Raw genomic sequence first — 16,220 nt, 5'->3', positions numbered from 1 at the left:
GGGTTATCAGTTATTTCTTATTCTCTTATAAACCAGTCTTTAGTGGTATGACCCAGACTTCTCCTGATGGAGTTGGGAGGCCAGAATTCTAAAAATACGTTATCCACTGGTTTTGCCCACCTGTCTTTGGGTACTAAAGAAGGGCCACAGTCTGTCCTTTCCAATTGTAAAACAGTTAGTGTAAAGGGAACATATTATTTGTTTTAAAGTTCATGCACATGGGAAACCAGTGCAAAACGAGAACACAGCAATACCAAATGTTGTCACACAAGGCTGGTTCTGGTTGTCTCTTTCCCCCTTCCTCCCTAGCTCTTTTCTCTCCCACTATCTCACCCCCCAGCCAATGAAACATTTATTAAGTGCCTACTATGGGGATAGCTAGGTGGCACAGTGGATAGAGTGCTGAGCATGAAGTCAGGAAGACTTCTCTTCCTGAGTTCAAATCTGGCCTCAGACACTTACTAGCTATGTGAACCTGGGCAAGTCCCTTAACCCTGTTTGCCTCAGTTTCCTCATCTGTTAAATGAGCTGGAGAAGGAAATGGCAAACCACTCCTGTATCTCTGCCAAATCCCAAATTGGGCCACGAAGAGTCAGGCATGTCTGAAAAACAACTGAACAAGTGCCTACTATGTTCCAGGCACTGTCCTGAGTTCACAATAAGACAAAGGACAGTCCCTGTCCTCAAGGAGCTCCCAATCAAAAAGAGGGAGAAAACATGCCAAAAACTATGTACAAATGATCTATAGACAGGATAAGTAGGAAATAATCAATAGAAGCCCTAGGTTCAGGAGTGAGTGAGAAAGGGTTGGGACTTGAGAGGTGAGGGAGAGCATTCCAGGCCTGGGGCAGGACCAGTGAAAATGCCTGCAGCCAAGAGATGGAGTGTCCAGTTTGAGGAGCAGCCAGGAGACCAGTTCGGGGAGCAGGAAAGGGTGAGTGTCAGCCTTTAGAAAAAGTTTGGTTGAGGGGCGGCCAGGTGGCTCAGCGAGTAGGAGCACCAGCTCCAGTGTCGGGATGACCTGGATCGAATCTGGGCTCAGATACTCAGCACCACACCCAGAAATAATAACTGGCCGTGTAACCTTGAGCAAGTTACTTAACCCCAATTGCTTAAAAAAAAAAAAAGTTTGGTTAAAGGAGACAAACAAATAGTAATATAAAAATTACATTATTTATTCATTATTCTTCCCTTAAGGCTAGCAGTACTTGCTAGGAGTGCAGGACTAAAGTCCTGACTGGTGAACAGAGGAATCATAAGACTTTTTATACATTTTCAGAGCCATCCCAATTCAGGATGACCATGTCACAAAACTTTATGACTTCTATTTGTTACCATCTATATGTGAAACAGAGTCCCTTGGTTGTAAATGCAAATTGACAACGACCAGAGCAGGGCCTATGTACATTTTATGGTCTCAGGATGTCTGTTTTGCTCTCATGTGGAGTAAGTCCCAAGATAAAGGGGATCTCACCTCTGGTCTTTGAAGTTGCTAACACAGGGAAAGGCATTTTAAAATCAACCAAAGCAATTTGTTTGATTAATTCAGACTTTGGCTAAAATATGATATTAATGATTATCAGGAGTCTCTTTTCTCTTTCACTCTGTGTCTTTATCCCTTTTCTGGCCTGTAGGATCTCTGACACAAGAAGGTCCCAAAGAGTTCTAGTCTAAGACCCTCCAAACTAGCCACCCACTCCCCAACCTACCTGCTGCTACTTGAGTCCAAGGTGGGAAAGGGAGGACACGTTCATGCTCGGGGCCTGAGAAATGACCCTTTTAGTACTCAGGAAGAGGTCCTATTTAGGGGGAGTGGGGCCAAGATATCTAAAATACAGAGAAGAAAGGCTGAGAGGGCTGGGCAGACCTAGAGACCTGAGATGAGACTGAGAACTGAGAGGAGAGGCTGGTTCTCAAGGACATTAAAGTTTCAACAAGAGCCCTATATTTGGAATCAGATGACCAACTCTACTACCTGTGTTACTTGGAATCTATCCCTTCGCCTCACTGGGCCTCAGTTTCTTCATCTGTAAAATGGGTTGAACCAAATGATCTTCAAAAGCCCTTCCAGCTTGAAATCTTATGCTTTTGTGATCACACAGCTAGAGGTAAAAGGGACCCTTGAAGCCCTCCAGTCTGACCTCTCCAAACTGAGGCAGGCCCAAAGAGGTTGGAACTTCCCAAATGTCACACAGATCTGAAGCAGCAGAGAGGAGATCCACTTAGCATCCACTCCTCCATATCAAGCAGCCCTATGACTTCTGCTGTGCTATTATAAGTCCCTCAAGAGGCCCAAGAGCTAGTTTTGAGTTCTCTAGACAAGGAGAGGGCCTGTTGAACCAGCCCCACGGACCTCTGAAGCCGAAGCTGAGACCCTCCAGGCCTCTACCTGGAGGGTAACACAGTACACACACTAACACTCCCAGACAACAGACCCTGGCATCAGCAGAGACTCTGACAGGCTCCCATCCCAGGCCAGCGGCCACCTCCTTCCCTATAGGCATGTGCCCCTCCCTCTTTAATGCCTGATAGAACTTACACATTTGAAAAATGACTTTCATTATCTCATTTGAACCTTACCCCTCTGGGAAGGGTCAGGGTCTTGCCCAGGGTCACACAGCTCATTCAATGTCTAAGGCACTATTTGAACAGAGGTCTCTGCTGGTCACACTTGACTTTAGCCCTGTGGGTTTTCTAGAAGCATATGTCCTCGGGCCTAGCTTTCCCTCCTCCCCCCCAGGAGGTTTCCTAGGACCCTACTCCATTCTCAGAGATCTGAGAAGCAGCCACCCTCATTCACCTTTCTCATGTTCCTCCCCTCAGGAAGCTCTGATCTGGGTCAAGAGAGACCCAGGGCAGCGCTTCACAAATGTTTGTTGACTAACTGACCCTATCTTTGGGAACTCAGCTTCCTCTCCTAGCTGCCATCCGGTGCCTAGGCCCTGTGCTAGGCTCTGCGGATACCAAAAGAGGCTAAAGGCAGGGGCTGCCCTCAGAAGAGCTTACAGTTTGATGGGGGAGACAATATTCAAGCAAATATATACAAAGCAACATATATAAAATAAGCAGGAAATAAAAGGAAAGCATTGGAATTAAGAGGGCTGGAAAAGCGTGGGTCAGGAGGTGGAGTTAAGGAGGGAGGGCAAGGGAGGTGGAAAGAAGGCCTCTGGTCCAATCACAGCACCTCAGGCCAGCGGCCTCCAGGAAGCTTAGCAGCTGGGCCAATTCTGAGGACGTAGTTCTATGCTCCCGAGCAGAGACGAGACCCGCCCCGGCTCAGCCTGCCCAAGGCAGTGGAGACAGAAGCAGAAATCCCCCCTGAGAGCCTGCCGCACTCAGCTGGATGTCAAACATGAGCAAGGTGGCCCTGGTGGCTGTGGGTGCCACAGTCGGAGGTGGTGAGTGTGACTTAGGCCTTCCCCTCTCTTCACCCCTTCTCCTCCTTTAAAAAAGAATGTGTTATTGATCTGGTTTTTGTTTTCATTATTGTCCCTTCCAAATAAGCTCCAGCTTAGGGCAAACTGCCAAGCAAGACAAACGAGTTACCATTTCTGGCTCCTTCCCCTTTGCCTTCTCCCTCAATTTACTGAATTCAGCATGTATTATTTTTAATAATATTTTTTCCTGATTATATGTTAAAAACAAATTTTTTAACTTTCAAAAATTTTGAGTTTCAAATTCTATCCCTCCCTCTCTTCTCCCCTCCCCCTTCCCTGAAACAGATGGTAAGCAATCTGATGATGTAGGTTATATTTCACAATCAGGTAAAACATTTCTGTATTAGTCATTTTGTACAAGAAGACAAAGGAGGGAAGGGAGGAAGGAAGGAAGGAAGAGAGAAAAGTATGCTTCAGTCTTTGTTCAGACAATATCAGTTCTTTCTCTGGAGGCTGATAGCATGCTTCAGTTGGAGAATGGCAATGGAATATTATTGTTCTATAAGAAATGACAAGCAGGATGATTTCCACATTCATTTTCCAGGTCTCTGTTGTGCCAGGTCAGCCTGAGAAAGGTCAACCTGGGATGCAGTAGGGCCTGAGTAAAAATCCTGCCTGACACATATGTAATTATGGGCAGGTCACTTAACTTGGACTTTGGTGGAGGGTGTTTTCCTCACACCAGTGAGATCACAGGTCTACAGCATTAGCACCAAGGAAAATGTGCAATAATCCAAATGTGCAACTCAGTCCCTGAGTGACACCTCTTAATCTGGTGGATTGTACAGATCCCTGGGAAGCTAAACTCCCAGAAGAATTTTCCCTAACAACCCTGAATTCTTTCAGCTTTGGGGAGCAGGGTCAGTTTAAGTCACTACAAATCTAGAGTGCAGTTTAGATCCCTCTCGAAGGTGATGACCCACAATCCATCCATTCACCAAGCAAGCAAGCATTTATTGAGCAATTATTGTGTGCCTGCCTGACCAAGAGAAAAGCTAAGCCAGTCCACTCAAGAGTATGAAATAGTTCCTTGCATTTTCTGTCAGGTAAAGTACAGCCCATCCTACATTCGAGGATTTGCTGGACTAAGTGCTTGAAGGGGTACCTCAGGACCCTTTTCTTTTTTCATGAGAGGATTTAGATGTAAATCAAGTTCATATGCTGTCAGGGGAGTTCTTGGAGTGTGGGGAGGTGAGAGGGCATGAGTTTAAGGGAGAATAGTGTGAAAAACCTCCCACCTCCGTCCTCACTTCCCTCTTTTTTCATTTTCCTCTTCACCTCAACTGTTCAATGCTTAACCCCTGAGCCCTGAGCAGACTGAGGGTGGTAGTGGGGGCCAGTCCAGAGTTGGAGTGGGAGAAAGCGGACCAGGCTGTGATGGTGGAAGGGTGTACAGTAGCCACTGCCTGCTTCCAAGCTGGGTCTCTTGTCCCACAGCCATCGCTGTAACTTCAGTCCCTGCAGTCCTGGGAGTTGCAGGCTTCACTAAGGCTGGCATTGCTGGTGGTTCTATGGCAGCAAAGATGATGTCAGCAGCAGCTGTTGCCAATGGTGGTGGGGTTGCTTCGGGCAGCCTGGTAGCTGTGCTTCAGTCTGTGGGTGAGTGAGGGGCCTAAGGAGAAGGGCGGGGGGAACCCATCCACTTTCCTCCAATTCCTGTCCTCAGAAATGCGGCCTTTTCCCTGGATAGCTGTAAACTCTTGAGTTGGGGTCAGCAAAGAATCACAGACTCTCAAAGTCGGGAAGAATCTCAGAGACCATCCTGTCCAATCATAGCAAAACAAGAATCCTTCCTATGATATCCTCCACCTGCCAGTGCCTGAAGACCTCCTATAAGGGAGAATCTACTGGCCCAGCAGAAAGACCCCCAGCTCTAGACTTAGAGAACCAAGTTCTAGCCTGTCTCCAGGTCCATGACCCTGTGGACCTCCTGAGGTGGCCTATCCTTATTTTGCATAGCTCTAATTGTAATGGAGTCCAAATCTGCCTCTATAGCTTTTCCCCATCACATCTGGCTCTGCCCTCTTCAGCTATAGAGAAGATAGCCATCCCTTAAAGTCTCTCCATATTAAGCATCCTCATTTCCTCTGGTCAGTCCTATGGCATGGTCCACATTTCTCTCTCCTGCTCCTGGTTGCCCCTGACAGTCTCTGCCTAGCCCCAGCTCTCTCCCATCCCCCCAGTGACCCATTGTTTTTCTGAATGTTCTCCCTTACAGGGGCTGGTGGCCTGTCTACAATGGCAAGCACTGCTCTGGGTTCTGCAGGTTCAGCCCTTGGAAGTATCCTTGCATACTGGGCAAAATGATAGCCTACAGGTGCCAGGGACTCACAGTCGCCTCCTGGACCCTCTGCCTCTAAGGGAAGATGGTATGAAGACAATATCCCAGCTAGATGCTCAGGGCCCATCTTTTCCAAAAGCTGGGCTTTCTGTCCCCACACAGGGAGAAATCTCTGAGAAATAAAGACCTGGCTTGACCTCCTGTCTCTTTAAGTCCTATAAAGATCACTGCCATTTCTGTTTGGGGAAAAGGGTGGAAGTGGGGGGAGGGAAGGGATGACATTAGCCTACTGGTCCACACATTTGTCTTGTCTCATACTTCCAGTTCCACAGCAGCCCCAGAGCTGCAGGATCCTTTTCAATCCCACTTGGAACCCATCATTTGCTCCCTCTTCCCTCGTAGATAAAATACTAAATAAGATACATGAGACTATGTTCCAGCCACCTTGGACTGTGCGCCTCAATCTTGTACTGCTCTTTTATAGCTTTTATACACACACACACACACACACACACACACACACACACTCTCTCACCTCCACTTGTTGAGATCTTCCTCTTCCTTCACGGCCCAGCTCAGGGGAAGCCTTCCCTGATCCGTCAGCTAACCAGGCTCTCTCTTCTTCCCCACATTTCCATAGGGAACTTTGTCTGCATTTCTGTTTTACACTCAAAGCATTCTCCCTTATGTCTGTTAATTTTGTACCTGTCTTGTCCTCCTTATTTGATTCTAAGTTCCTTGAGAACAGACATCCCACTCCTATACATCTTCCACATGGATGCTGTGACATTTAAAAAGTCCAAGAGACATAACTTCTGGGTAATTCATCATTTTGTTAACAACGCTAGCATATTGCCAATAAAACAAGTCAGTGACGCATTTGAATGCCAAAGACCATTCTCAGTGGTGGGCTCACAGTTTATAAGCCCCTGGAAGACAGTGGAGCACTGTAATGTAATGCCAAGCAAAGGCAACTTCCCAAGGTTCAGAATACCAGCAAAGGTGCTCTCCATTTTATTCAGTGACAAATTAAGAACAGAGAAGATCAAAACATGACATCATTCAAAATACAGCATTTACTAAGTATGATTAAATAATCTCCAAGTACTACCCCATCCCAGGACCTTACATTCATTCAATCAATTACAAAGTCCCTGTTCTAAATACTACTCCACCCCTAGGCTGTACATTTAGTCCATCACAAAGCCCCTCTTCTCAAATGGAGATTAGTTTCCAATCATAAGTAAAGTACATTCATTTGTTCAATCACAGAGCACAAAAAGGTCAAAAGTTCCCCACCCCTGGATCACAATTACAGACAAAGTTACAGAGTTACAACAAGTTTAAGCACAGCACTTAATACCCAAATGGAGGTCTTTTCTTCATTTTGACAAGAGGCAAGTTCTCAGCAATCTTAGTTCCTGGGGAGACAAGGCTTAGCAAGGCCACAAGATACATTGCCAGTCTCTTCATTAATTCATCCTCTGTCTGCAGAACAGTCCTAGAACCCCTGAAAACATTAGCAAAACCCTCTCCCAGGATTTGTGTAAACATACAACAAGAAAATCCTCCTTCAGGGCTTCGGAACCAACAGCAAGGTTCCAAGAATTCTGCAATAACAGCACAGTCATTCACCAGTGGACAGTATTCACTCTCTGTCTACAGAACAGTCTCAGGAGCTCTTAGCCAACAGTCAGGTTCCAGGACTTCTTCAACAACAGGACTGTCTTTCACCAGTGGACAAATCTGGCAAAACAACATCAAAACAGACAAAGTACCAGCAAAACAGCCATGTCTCCTCAGTCCTTGGCAGCTCTGGGGGCAGGTCTCAAAAGTCCAGGGCAATTCAAAGTGGCCCTCAGCAATCCTCTCAGTCTCTCTCTGCCTCCAAAGGTGCTGCTTCCAAAAAGTTCTTCAACTTCTCTCTTGTCTCTCCACATCTACGTCACCAGCTCCTCCCAGTTCGTTTCTCTCTTTTCAAGTCAACAAGTCCATCCCACAGGTGGGATTAACAAGCTCTGGGTTTTAACACAGTCAATTTGAAAACCAAGCCAATACAGGGGAATCTTTATATTCCATTACTATCACAAGCACCCCAAACATGTGAAGCCTTCCCTGGGTGGGAGGGGCAAATGAAAACAATTTGTTCCAATGGCCATGAAGCAGGCGCTACTGAGCGCTTAGGGCGTAGGCAGACATGGAAGACACCAAGGCCATCCACTGCACCTGGGGCATTGCTCTCATCTGGACTTTTGTCTTGCCCTCTGGCCTTGGATGACTCTGGGAGAGAGAATGAGGTTAGTGACTTTGCACAGCTCTGCCTCACTTAAATCCAATTCACTTGAAAGTGAAGTCATCAGTTCTCTTTGAGAACAAAGGACCACCAGCAACATGCAACTAATCAATGCTACAGTTACAACTAAAGGCAGAAGACAGTCCCTGCCCCCAAGGAGCTAGCTTACACTCTAATGGAGGAGACACCATGTGAACAAGTGATATGTGGGATAATTGCTGTCCCTCCTCCATTCTTGGAGAAGAGGAAGGATATCGCAAGGGTGGTGTCTTGACCTGGATGAATTGGATTTAAGTGAGGCAGAGCTGGGCAAAGCTGTTAGCCTTACTCTTTCTTCCAGAGTCATCAAAGTCCAGTGGCAGGACAAAAATCAAGATGGCTGGTGATTGCTGAGGATAATTAGGAAACAACTAACAGAGCCCAGGCACTAGAATTCAGAGACACTAGGAAAGACTTCCTGGAGGTGATGGGATTTGAAGGAAGCCAGGGAGGTCATGGGTCAGAACAAGGAGGAAAGTGTTCCAGGCATGAGGTACAGCCAGAGGAAAAGCCCCAAATCAGGAGGTGGAATGTCTTGTTCTGAAAACTAGGAGACCAGCAACATGACCCAAAGTGGAAGACGGCACTGTAACTTAAGGATGACCTTCTGGTACCTTTTCAAAACTTCCTCCCTACAGGCCATGGCCATCTGCCCAAGAATCACCAAACAACTTGGGGGTTCAGGGATCCCTAGGTTTTTTTTGGGGGGGGGTTGCTTTTGGGAGGGGGAAGGCAGGGCAATTGGGGTTAAGTGACTTGCCCAAGGTCACATGGCTAGTAAATGTTAAGTGTCTGAGACCAGATTTGAACCCAGGTCCTCCTGACTCCAGGGCCAGTGCTCTCTCACTGTGCCACCTAGCTGCCCCATTTTTTTTTTAATTCTAAGTTTCTCCCATTGGACTTTGGCAAATGAGGGTCTAAGAAAGAAGGTGTTGAGGTACATGGGGGCAAATCCATTGTCTTTACTGCTTTCTTGGCTCCTCCAAATGAGCTACTCAAAGCCTCACATTGTACCTGTCCTTGCCCACTCCAAAATTTGCCAAAGTCTGATCAGAAGAGCACACCTTATAGAAAATTATTACCAAAAAGTTATAAAATAGGTTATAATGGTAATTTGAAGACCCCTTTGTGTTGGCAAAAGTAGCAAGTACTTAGTAATTGATCAAGCCTCTGTTGGGGAAACAGAAGGTATGAACTCCTGTCTCCTTTTGCTGACGTAACAGGAAGGGGTTGGCTGAAACAGGCTGTGTGTATATAAGGAAAAGCCCCAGACAGGCACAGTCAGAATTTCCTGGGACCAGCATCTTGTGGCACAGCAGCTACAGAAGAGAGAATGGAGAACTGAGCCAGGATTTCCTGAGAACTTGTGGTGGTGGAGCTTCTTCTGAACAGGATCCTAGGAGCCCAGAGCCAGGAGCCCAGGTGACGACTGGGATGCTGAGACTTTGTTTGTGGCTTGGTTGAGCCTTGAATTCCCTGGAGCAGAAATGGTGAAGGATCTGATATGGATCAGACCCTGTGAACTTCAGTGTGGAGCAGGACCTGCCCAGAGAGCTGGTCAAGGAATTGGGAACTCTCTGCCATTGAACCCAGGTGATAGTCTGGTGAATCCAGGTAGAATCTGGGACCATGGAAGGGGATCCAGGGAATCTGAGAACAGGCCCCAAGTCAAGATGAAAAGACCTCTTCTTGGGTACTGAGTAATTATGGAATTATAGTTTACTAGTGACCTAAGGGGTGGAGGGTTTGTGTATGATACTTAGTAATTGATTGCTGAATAAGTCACTGATTGAGTTAATCAAGACTTTGTCCCATGAGTGGAAGACTTTTGACTATTTTGACTACTTTGAGATGATTGTTCTTTGTTCTAAATATTGTGACCACTTTGGTGAAAACTCTGTGGCCATTTTAATGGGTAAAATAATTTTTATTTTATATAATAAACTGTTTGTGAATATAAGTTGTAATATTGTGAATGCTGTACCTTGATTTTGCTTTGATTTGTTATGGAATAAATAGAGTGTTCACTATACTGTGTAATTAGAATCTTAAAAGCTATTCACAGTAGCATTCTTCTGAAAGGAAGGCTTCTGTGTATGGCATTACACAGGTCCAACTGGAATCAAATCAAAGACCAATTTCTATCTTGTTATAATTTGTAACTCAACAAATTAATATTTAATAGAATAATAAATCACGAGTTCTAAATAGTCATTATTATAGATTGAGTCCTCCTTACCTTACCCAGGTTGGAAGCACAGCAACCATTCATAGGCACTACTGATCATCATGGAAACTTTGACCCATTCAATTTTCAAACTAGGTCTGTTGGTCCCATTTTAGGCAGGCTGGTGTCCCTTTCCTCCCAGGGCTCACTACATTGGTGCCAGATTTAGTGCAGATAATCCAATGGTTTTGGCCCTCTGCAGAAGCCAGAGCTCATGATCCACTTGCCACAGATTTCCCAGTAGCAGGGATTACTGCCACTATACCCAGCTCTAATTAATTTTTAAAATGTAAACAAATCTCACCAAAAAATAGCTTTTGATTTTCTGTTTGGAGACAAATCTGTCTACAGAGTGATGCACAAATATTACTTATTTAATGCCCCCACCCCCTACCCCACCAAGCATGAGCCACTCAGTCAATGACCAAGCATTTGTTAAGTACTTACTACACAACTGGGCCCTCTGCTAAGTGCTGGGGATATAGGACTTAAAAAAAGTCAATGCCTTCAAGGAGTTCACATTCTAATAGGTAGACAGTATGTAGGTACATATAAGATATTTACATGGTGGATGGAAGGTAACTGGAGAAGGGAAGGTGCTAATGACTGGTCTTCCAGAAGGTGGGATTTGAGTTGAATCTTGAAGAGAAACCAGGGAAACCAAGAGGCAGAAATGAGAGGGCAGAGCATTCCAGGCATGAGGGATAGGCATTGCAAATGCACAGAGACAGGAGACTAGAGATGGAGCGTCCTGCCTGATGAACAGCAAGGAGGCCTGTGTAGCTGGATCCCAGAGCGTGTAGAGCTCAATGACTTTAAAAAAAAATCATGGGGTGGCTAGGTGGTGCAGTGAACAGAGCACTGGCTCTGGAGTCAGGAGGACCTGAGTTCAAATCTGGCCTCAGACACTTAACACTTACTAGCCATGTGACCTTGGGCAAGTCACTTAACCCCAATTGCCCTGCCTTCCACTTCCAAAAAGAAAAAACAAAACAAAACAATCATGGAAGCTGAGAGGTCTCAATTTCAGGAATCATCACCTAATGGACATCTCCTTTTCAGCACAAGTCAATTTTGGGAAAGCATTCCAGGCTTGGAACAGTCAGAGGATATGCCTGGAGACAAGAATGGAAGCCCCGGAGTAAGATGTTAGAAGACGGGAAGATGGGATGGGGCTAGGTTATGAATGGATTTGAAAGCCAAATGGAGCGTTTTGTATTTGATCCTGGAGGAAATAAGGAGCAACTGGAGTTTGTTAAGTAGGAGAGTGACTTTAGGAAAATCACTTTGGTGGCTAAATTGAGGATGGACTGGAGTGGAGAGACTAGAGGCAGGCAGACCCACTGGCAGCTTATTGCAGTAACTGAGGTGTGAGGTGATAAGGGCCTGCACCAGAGTGGAGGCAGTGAGAAGAAAGAAGAGGGGGTGTTTTGGGGAGATGTGGCAAAGGTGAAATCATTGGGCTTTGGCAACAGCTTGGACATGAGGGCAAGGGGTGGCAGATAGTGAGGAACCCATTATTAGGTTGTGAGCCTGGGTGACTACGAGAATGGTGTATATAATGTATATAGTGTATATAATGGTTTCCTCAACAGTATAGGGAAGTTTGCAGGAGGGAAGAGTTTGGAGGAAAGGATAATGAGTTCAGATAACAAGTTCATGTTGAGTTGATGTCTCATGGACATCCAGTTTAAGATGTCTGAAAAGCATTTGGAGATGTGAGATTGGAGGTCAGCAGAGAGTTTAGAGCTGCATAAGTCAATCTGAGAATCATCAGCATAAAGATAGTAACAATTTTTGGGAGCTGATGAACTCGTCAAGGGAAGTAATATATCGAGAGAAGAGAGGAGAGAGGGCCCAGGACAAAATCTTGAAGGATGCCTATGGTTAGAGGGTATGACCTGGATAAGGATCCAGAAAAGGAGACTGAGAAGGCACAGTCTGAGAGGTAGGAGGAGAATCAGGAGAGGGCAGTATCCTGAAAACCTAGAGAGGAGGGTAATTGACAGTGTCAAAGGCTGCAGAGAAGTCATGGTGAATGAGGATTGAGAAAAGGCCATTGGATTTGCAACTAAGAGATCGTTAGTAACTTTGGAGAGAGCAGTTTTGAGAATGGGTGAGACTTGGGTATGTTTGTAAGCAATGGGGAAAGAGCCAGTAAACAGGGAAAGATTCTTGACTGACAGAACAAATGACTGGCCATCTTTCCTGGAAACCGTTGGATAAGGCTGTTAAAATAAGTTTCACTTTGCCCCAGAACTCTCCAAGTCAAATTCTCTGTGGACTGAACAAAAAGGATTCGACCCCAGGGGGTCTGACTAATGGATCTTCAGGTCAGGGTTCTGCAGGGCCTAAGACAGCAGATATCTCTTAGCTCTTCTATGGTTGCAGCCAACTACTCTGCTTCCCCTTCCCTGAAAACCATCTGAGCTCTATGACTTCCGGGTCTGTACTCGAGCCTTCCCTCCTGCCAAGAAGGAATCCTTCCCACCCTCTTTTCCACTTGTGAAAATGGAATCCACCTTTTCAAACACCTTCCTCACTCTGTAACATGATTTCATCCTCACCTCTCACTGTCCATAGAGCTTTGTTTGTATCACTCCTGCAGCCTCTTTTACCTTGTAATGTGTTTTTTTATCTTCCACTTGACTGTGAAAAAGGACCTTATTACAAGGATTGTACCTCTTTGGTGTTTACTCTGGTTGATCTCAGAGCTCTGGAAAGAGTAGGTGCTAATTATCTGTGTGAATGAAGGAAGGAAGGAATGCATCTTGTATCTACAGGAGTAGAAAAAAGTATAAGCCAACTACTCCAGGTTTGAGGCATATTTCTGTTTAGTATTCACTCTAAAACCATAGCTCATTAGCCCCCATTAATGTGTTTCTTTTACCAGGCTGACCAGAGGACATCTTATTTTAAAGCAAAAGACATTTGATTCACCAACACAGAAAAGTAAATGATAAGAAAGACCTAAAAGTCAATGATAAAAAAGACCTCCCCTTCCCCCATAAACACAGAGATACACTCTCCCACAGGTTACCATACCACCAGTGGAAAAGAGGACATACACACAAGGGATATATGTTGCCAGGGCAACTCATGCTTCTGGGGTGGGTGGTATTATAGCTAGAATGCTTCTTCAGCTTTGACATTGCTGCTTGCTTCCCCTCAAAACTACAGATGTAGTATATGCAATACGTGTGTATATATTTACACACAGATATACATATATGTATACACATGTATGTACATGTGTATAGGCATGTATAGATGTGAGTGTGGAACTGCTGCTATTTTGTGGCTTTTTCCTATTCCCTTTAGGGAGAGTTTTCAAACTCTTTTTTTAGTGCATAGCCTTGGGGGATAGCTAGCATTTTTGTAATTTAAATCCAAACTTCTGCAGCCAGACAGCAGAAACACTCAATCTTCGATTAAATCTATCTTTTCTGAAATTCTTTTCCTGTGCTACCACTCAGAGTTCCTCAGTCTAAACTTTCTTTTTTTTAACCCAATAGTATTTTTTCCAATTACATGTAAAGATAGTTTTTAATATTCATTTTTGTAAGATTTTGAGTTCCAAATGTTCCTTTATCCCTCTCTTACTTCCCCCCCTCCTCAAGAGAGCAAGTAATCTGATATAGGTTATACATGTATGATTATGTTAAACATATTTCCACATAGTCATGTTGTGAAAGAAGAATCAGAACAAAAGGGAAAAGCCACAAGAAAGAAAAAACAACAAAAAAAGTGAAAATAGTATGCTTTGATCTGTATTCCAACACCATAGTTTTTTTCTAGATGCGGATAGCATCTTGCATTATGAGTCCTTTGGAATTGTCTTGGATCATTGCATTGCTGAGAAGAGCTAAGTCTATCAGAGTTAATATCGTGCAATGTTCCTGTTACTGTATCACAATGTTCTCCTGGTTCTGCTCACTTCACTCAGCATCAGTTCATGTAAGTCTTTCCAGGTTTTTCTGAAATCCACCCGCTCATCATTTCTTATAGTATAATAGTATTCCATATACATACATAGTATTTCATATACCACAACTTCTTCAGCCTTTCTTCAATTGATTGGCATCACCTTAATTTTCAATTCTTTGCCACCACAAAAAAGAGCTGTTATAAATATTTTTGTACATGTGGATCCTTTTCCCTCTTTTTATGATCTCTTTGGGATACAGATCTAATACAGTGGTATTACTGGATCAAAGGGTATGCATAGTTTGCTCTCCAGAATGGCTGGATCAGTTCACAACTCCACCAACAATGCATTAGTGTAACAATTTTCCCACATCTTAATCTAAACTTTCAAGGTACATATAATGTCACCCCACCCCCACCCCAGACTGCTAGCTTGGGTCCCTGCAAATCATCCAGGAGCTCTACTTAGCAAAATTGTAAAGAAGCTGGGTAAAAGTGCCAGAAAGAGCTGCCTTGCAGCTTGCAACTCTTAGCCTACTTCTGAGTTCATTAAAATCACAGTGAGGGCAAGACTTAAAGATATAATTAGTGATCTGTGCCCCACTTATTCCCAACAACTAACTCAATGCACTTTTTATAATATGGAACTGGTGTTTGTGCACCTTGGACAGAGAAATCCTATTTGCTTCTCCAGTGTCACAATGGCTCTTGGCTTTGGTGGAGGAAGGGAGTGAAGAGGGACATACTCCCTGACCATTAATTAATCAGTTACCTAAGGTAAGACTGACTGAAGAATCCTACCCACTCAGGGCGTTCTTTGCCCCAGAATCCCTAGAATCCCTGCTCTATTGTTAACAAGTTCAGGTTCTTCCCAGATCTCTTCAACTTCAGCTATTTCTTTTTGTCCTTCAGGGAAACCTAGCCGTCTCCAGAACGTACCCCACTGCTGGCCACCCTTTCTAGTTTGTGTTGTTTCTTGTCTCATTTGCCATGACACTGGGAGGACAGAAGGAGTTGTTCACAGAATCATAGATTTAGAAATGGAAGGGACCTTATGGGTCATATAGTCCAATGAGAATGTTTTGTAGTAACTGTTTTTACTACACCTTCTAAGTGAATGCCTTTGCTGATAGCTGTATGTGTCTACTGGCCAGGTGTTAATGGAAAAAAAAAACTAGTGGGGGTTCATGAGCTTACAAGTAGCCATCCACAGGGTATTCCCTAGAGCTACAAGTAGCAGACAACTTCTGGGGACCCAACCTGTGAGTGTGAGGATGAGGTGCAGAAGCAACAAGGCAGTCTGAGGGTGAGACAGAAACAGTTTGTGCCAGGCAACTCAAACCATGACGACTACTGCCTCAACCACCACCTCCCTCAAACTTCAAAGAAGATAGCCAACTCTTGAACTCAAGAACTCTACTCCCCCAATCTCCAACCTGAGAACCAATCCTGCTTCCAGAAGCCTGGCCTTTGTATCTACCACCTCAGGAAATCTGTTCATGCGCAGAAAGGGACAGACTTCACCAAATGATGACCAACTGCCATCTGCAGGGCAGGCAAGCCAGCATAGGTGAAGCAGCAAGGTGCCCTTCAGGGAGAGAGCTGGTCTAGTCAAATCAAACCACTACCACTTCAGCCATCACCTCCACTCATACCCAGATAAAGACAGCCCAGGACTCTGAACTCAGGAGTCTTAGGGATAGCAGTACCTCAAGACCACTAGCCCTGCAAGAACCCTATAGATATCAAAGAGGGAAGAGAACATTGCGGAGAACCTTCTTACAATCCTGGGTTTAAGGACTATTGCAATAGTTGAAAGAGCATTATAATACTCTAGCTGAAAGAGTTCACAATTTCATGCAGCCCAGTCAATGAACAAAAGTGGTAAAAAATGACAGTTTAGAGTGAAGCCAGAGAGTTCAGAGGACCAATCCATCCAGAAAAGAAAGGTCCAGTGGCCAAGCAGTCTACCTAGCCAAGTTTGTTGGCAGCAACCCAAGGGCAGAGTATCCATGC

General features: G+C 44.7%; 1 protein-coding gene across 1 annotated transcript; it reads left to right on the top strand.

Annotated features, from left to right (window-relative positions):
* The first annotated feature begins 3,167 nt into the window (after positions 1-3,167).
* On the top strand, positions 3,168-5,940 carry LOC138146192 (interferon alpha-inducible protein 27-like protein 2). Its single transcript, XM_069067910.1, has 3 exons — positions 3,168-3,398; positions 4,875-5,036; positions 5,656-5,940. The coding sequence occupies exons 1-3, from the start codon at positions 3,344-3,346 to the stop codon at positions 5,742-5,744; spliced, it is 306 nt and encodes a 101-aa protein (XP_068924011.1). The 5' UTR covers positions 3,168-3,343; the 3' UTR covers positions 5,745-5,940.
* Positions 5,941-16,220: the final 10,280 nt, after the last annotated feature.

Source organism: Petaurus breviceps, unplaced genomic scaffold (assembly GCF_028583685.1).
Source record: "Petaurus breviceps papuanus isolate PSGF00001 unplaced genomic scaffold, PetGlider_PUasm1.0 90760, whole genome shotgun sequence".
NCBI classification, from domain to species: Eukaryota; Metazoa; Chordata; class Mammalia; order Diprotodontia; family Petauridae; genus Petaurus; species Petaurus breviceps.
Note: the sequence above shows the minus strand (reverse complement) of the source record. Positions and strands in the feature narration are given on the sequence as shown.

What these genes read in the sequence shown, in the direction of transcription:
- LOC138146192 (XM_069067910.1), top strand. Translation starts at nt 3,344, where the DNA reads ATGTCAAACATGAGCAAGGTGGCCCTGGTGGCTGTGGGTGCCACAGTC. An exon ending in GGGTGCCACAGTCGGAGGTG is followed by an intron (nt 3,399 to 4,874) that starts GTGAGTGTGACT and finishes CTTGTCCCACAG; the next exon opens with CCATCGCTGTAACTTCAGTC. An exon ending in AGCTGTGCTTCAGTCTGTGG is followed by an intron (nt 5,037 to 5,655) that starts GTGAGTGAGGGG and finishes TCTCCCTTACAG; the next exon opens with GGGCTGGTGGCCTGTCTACA.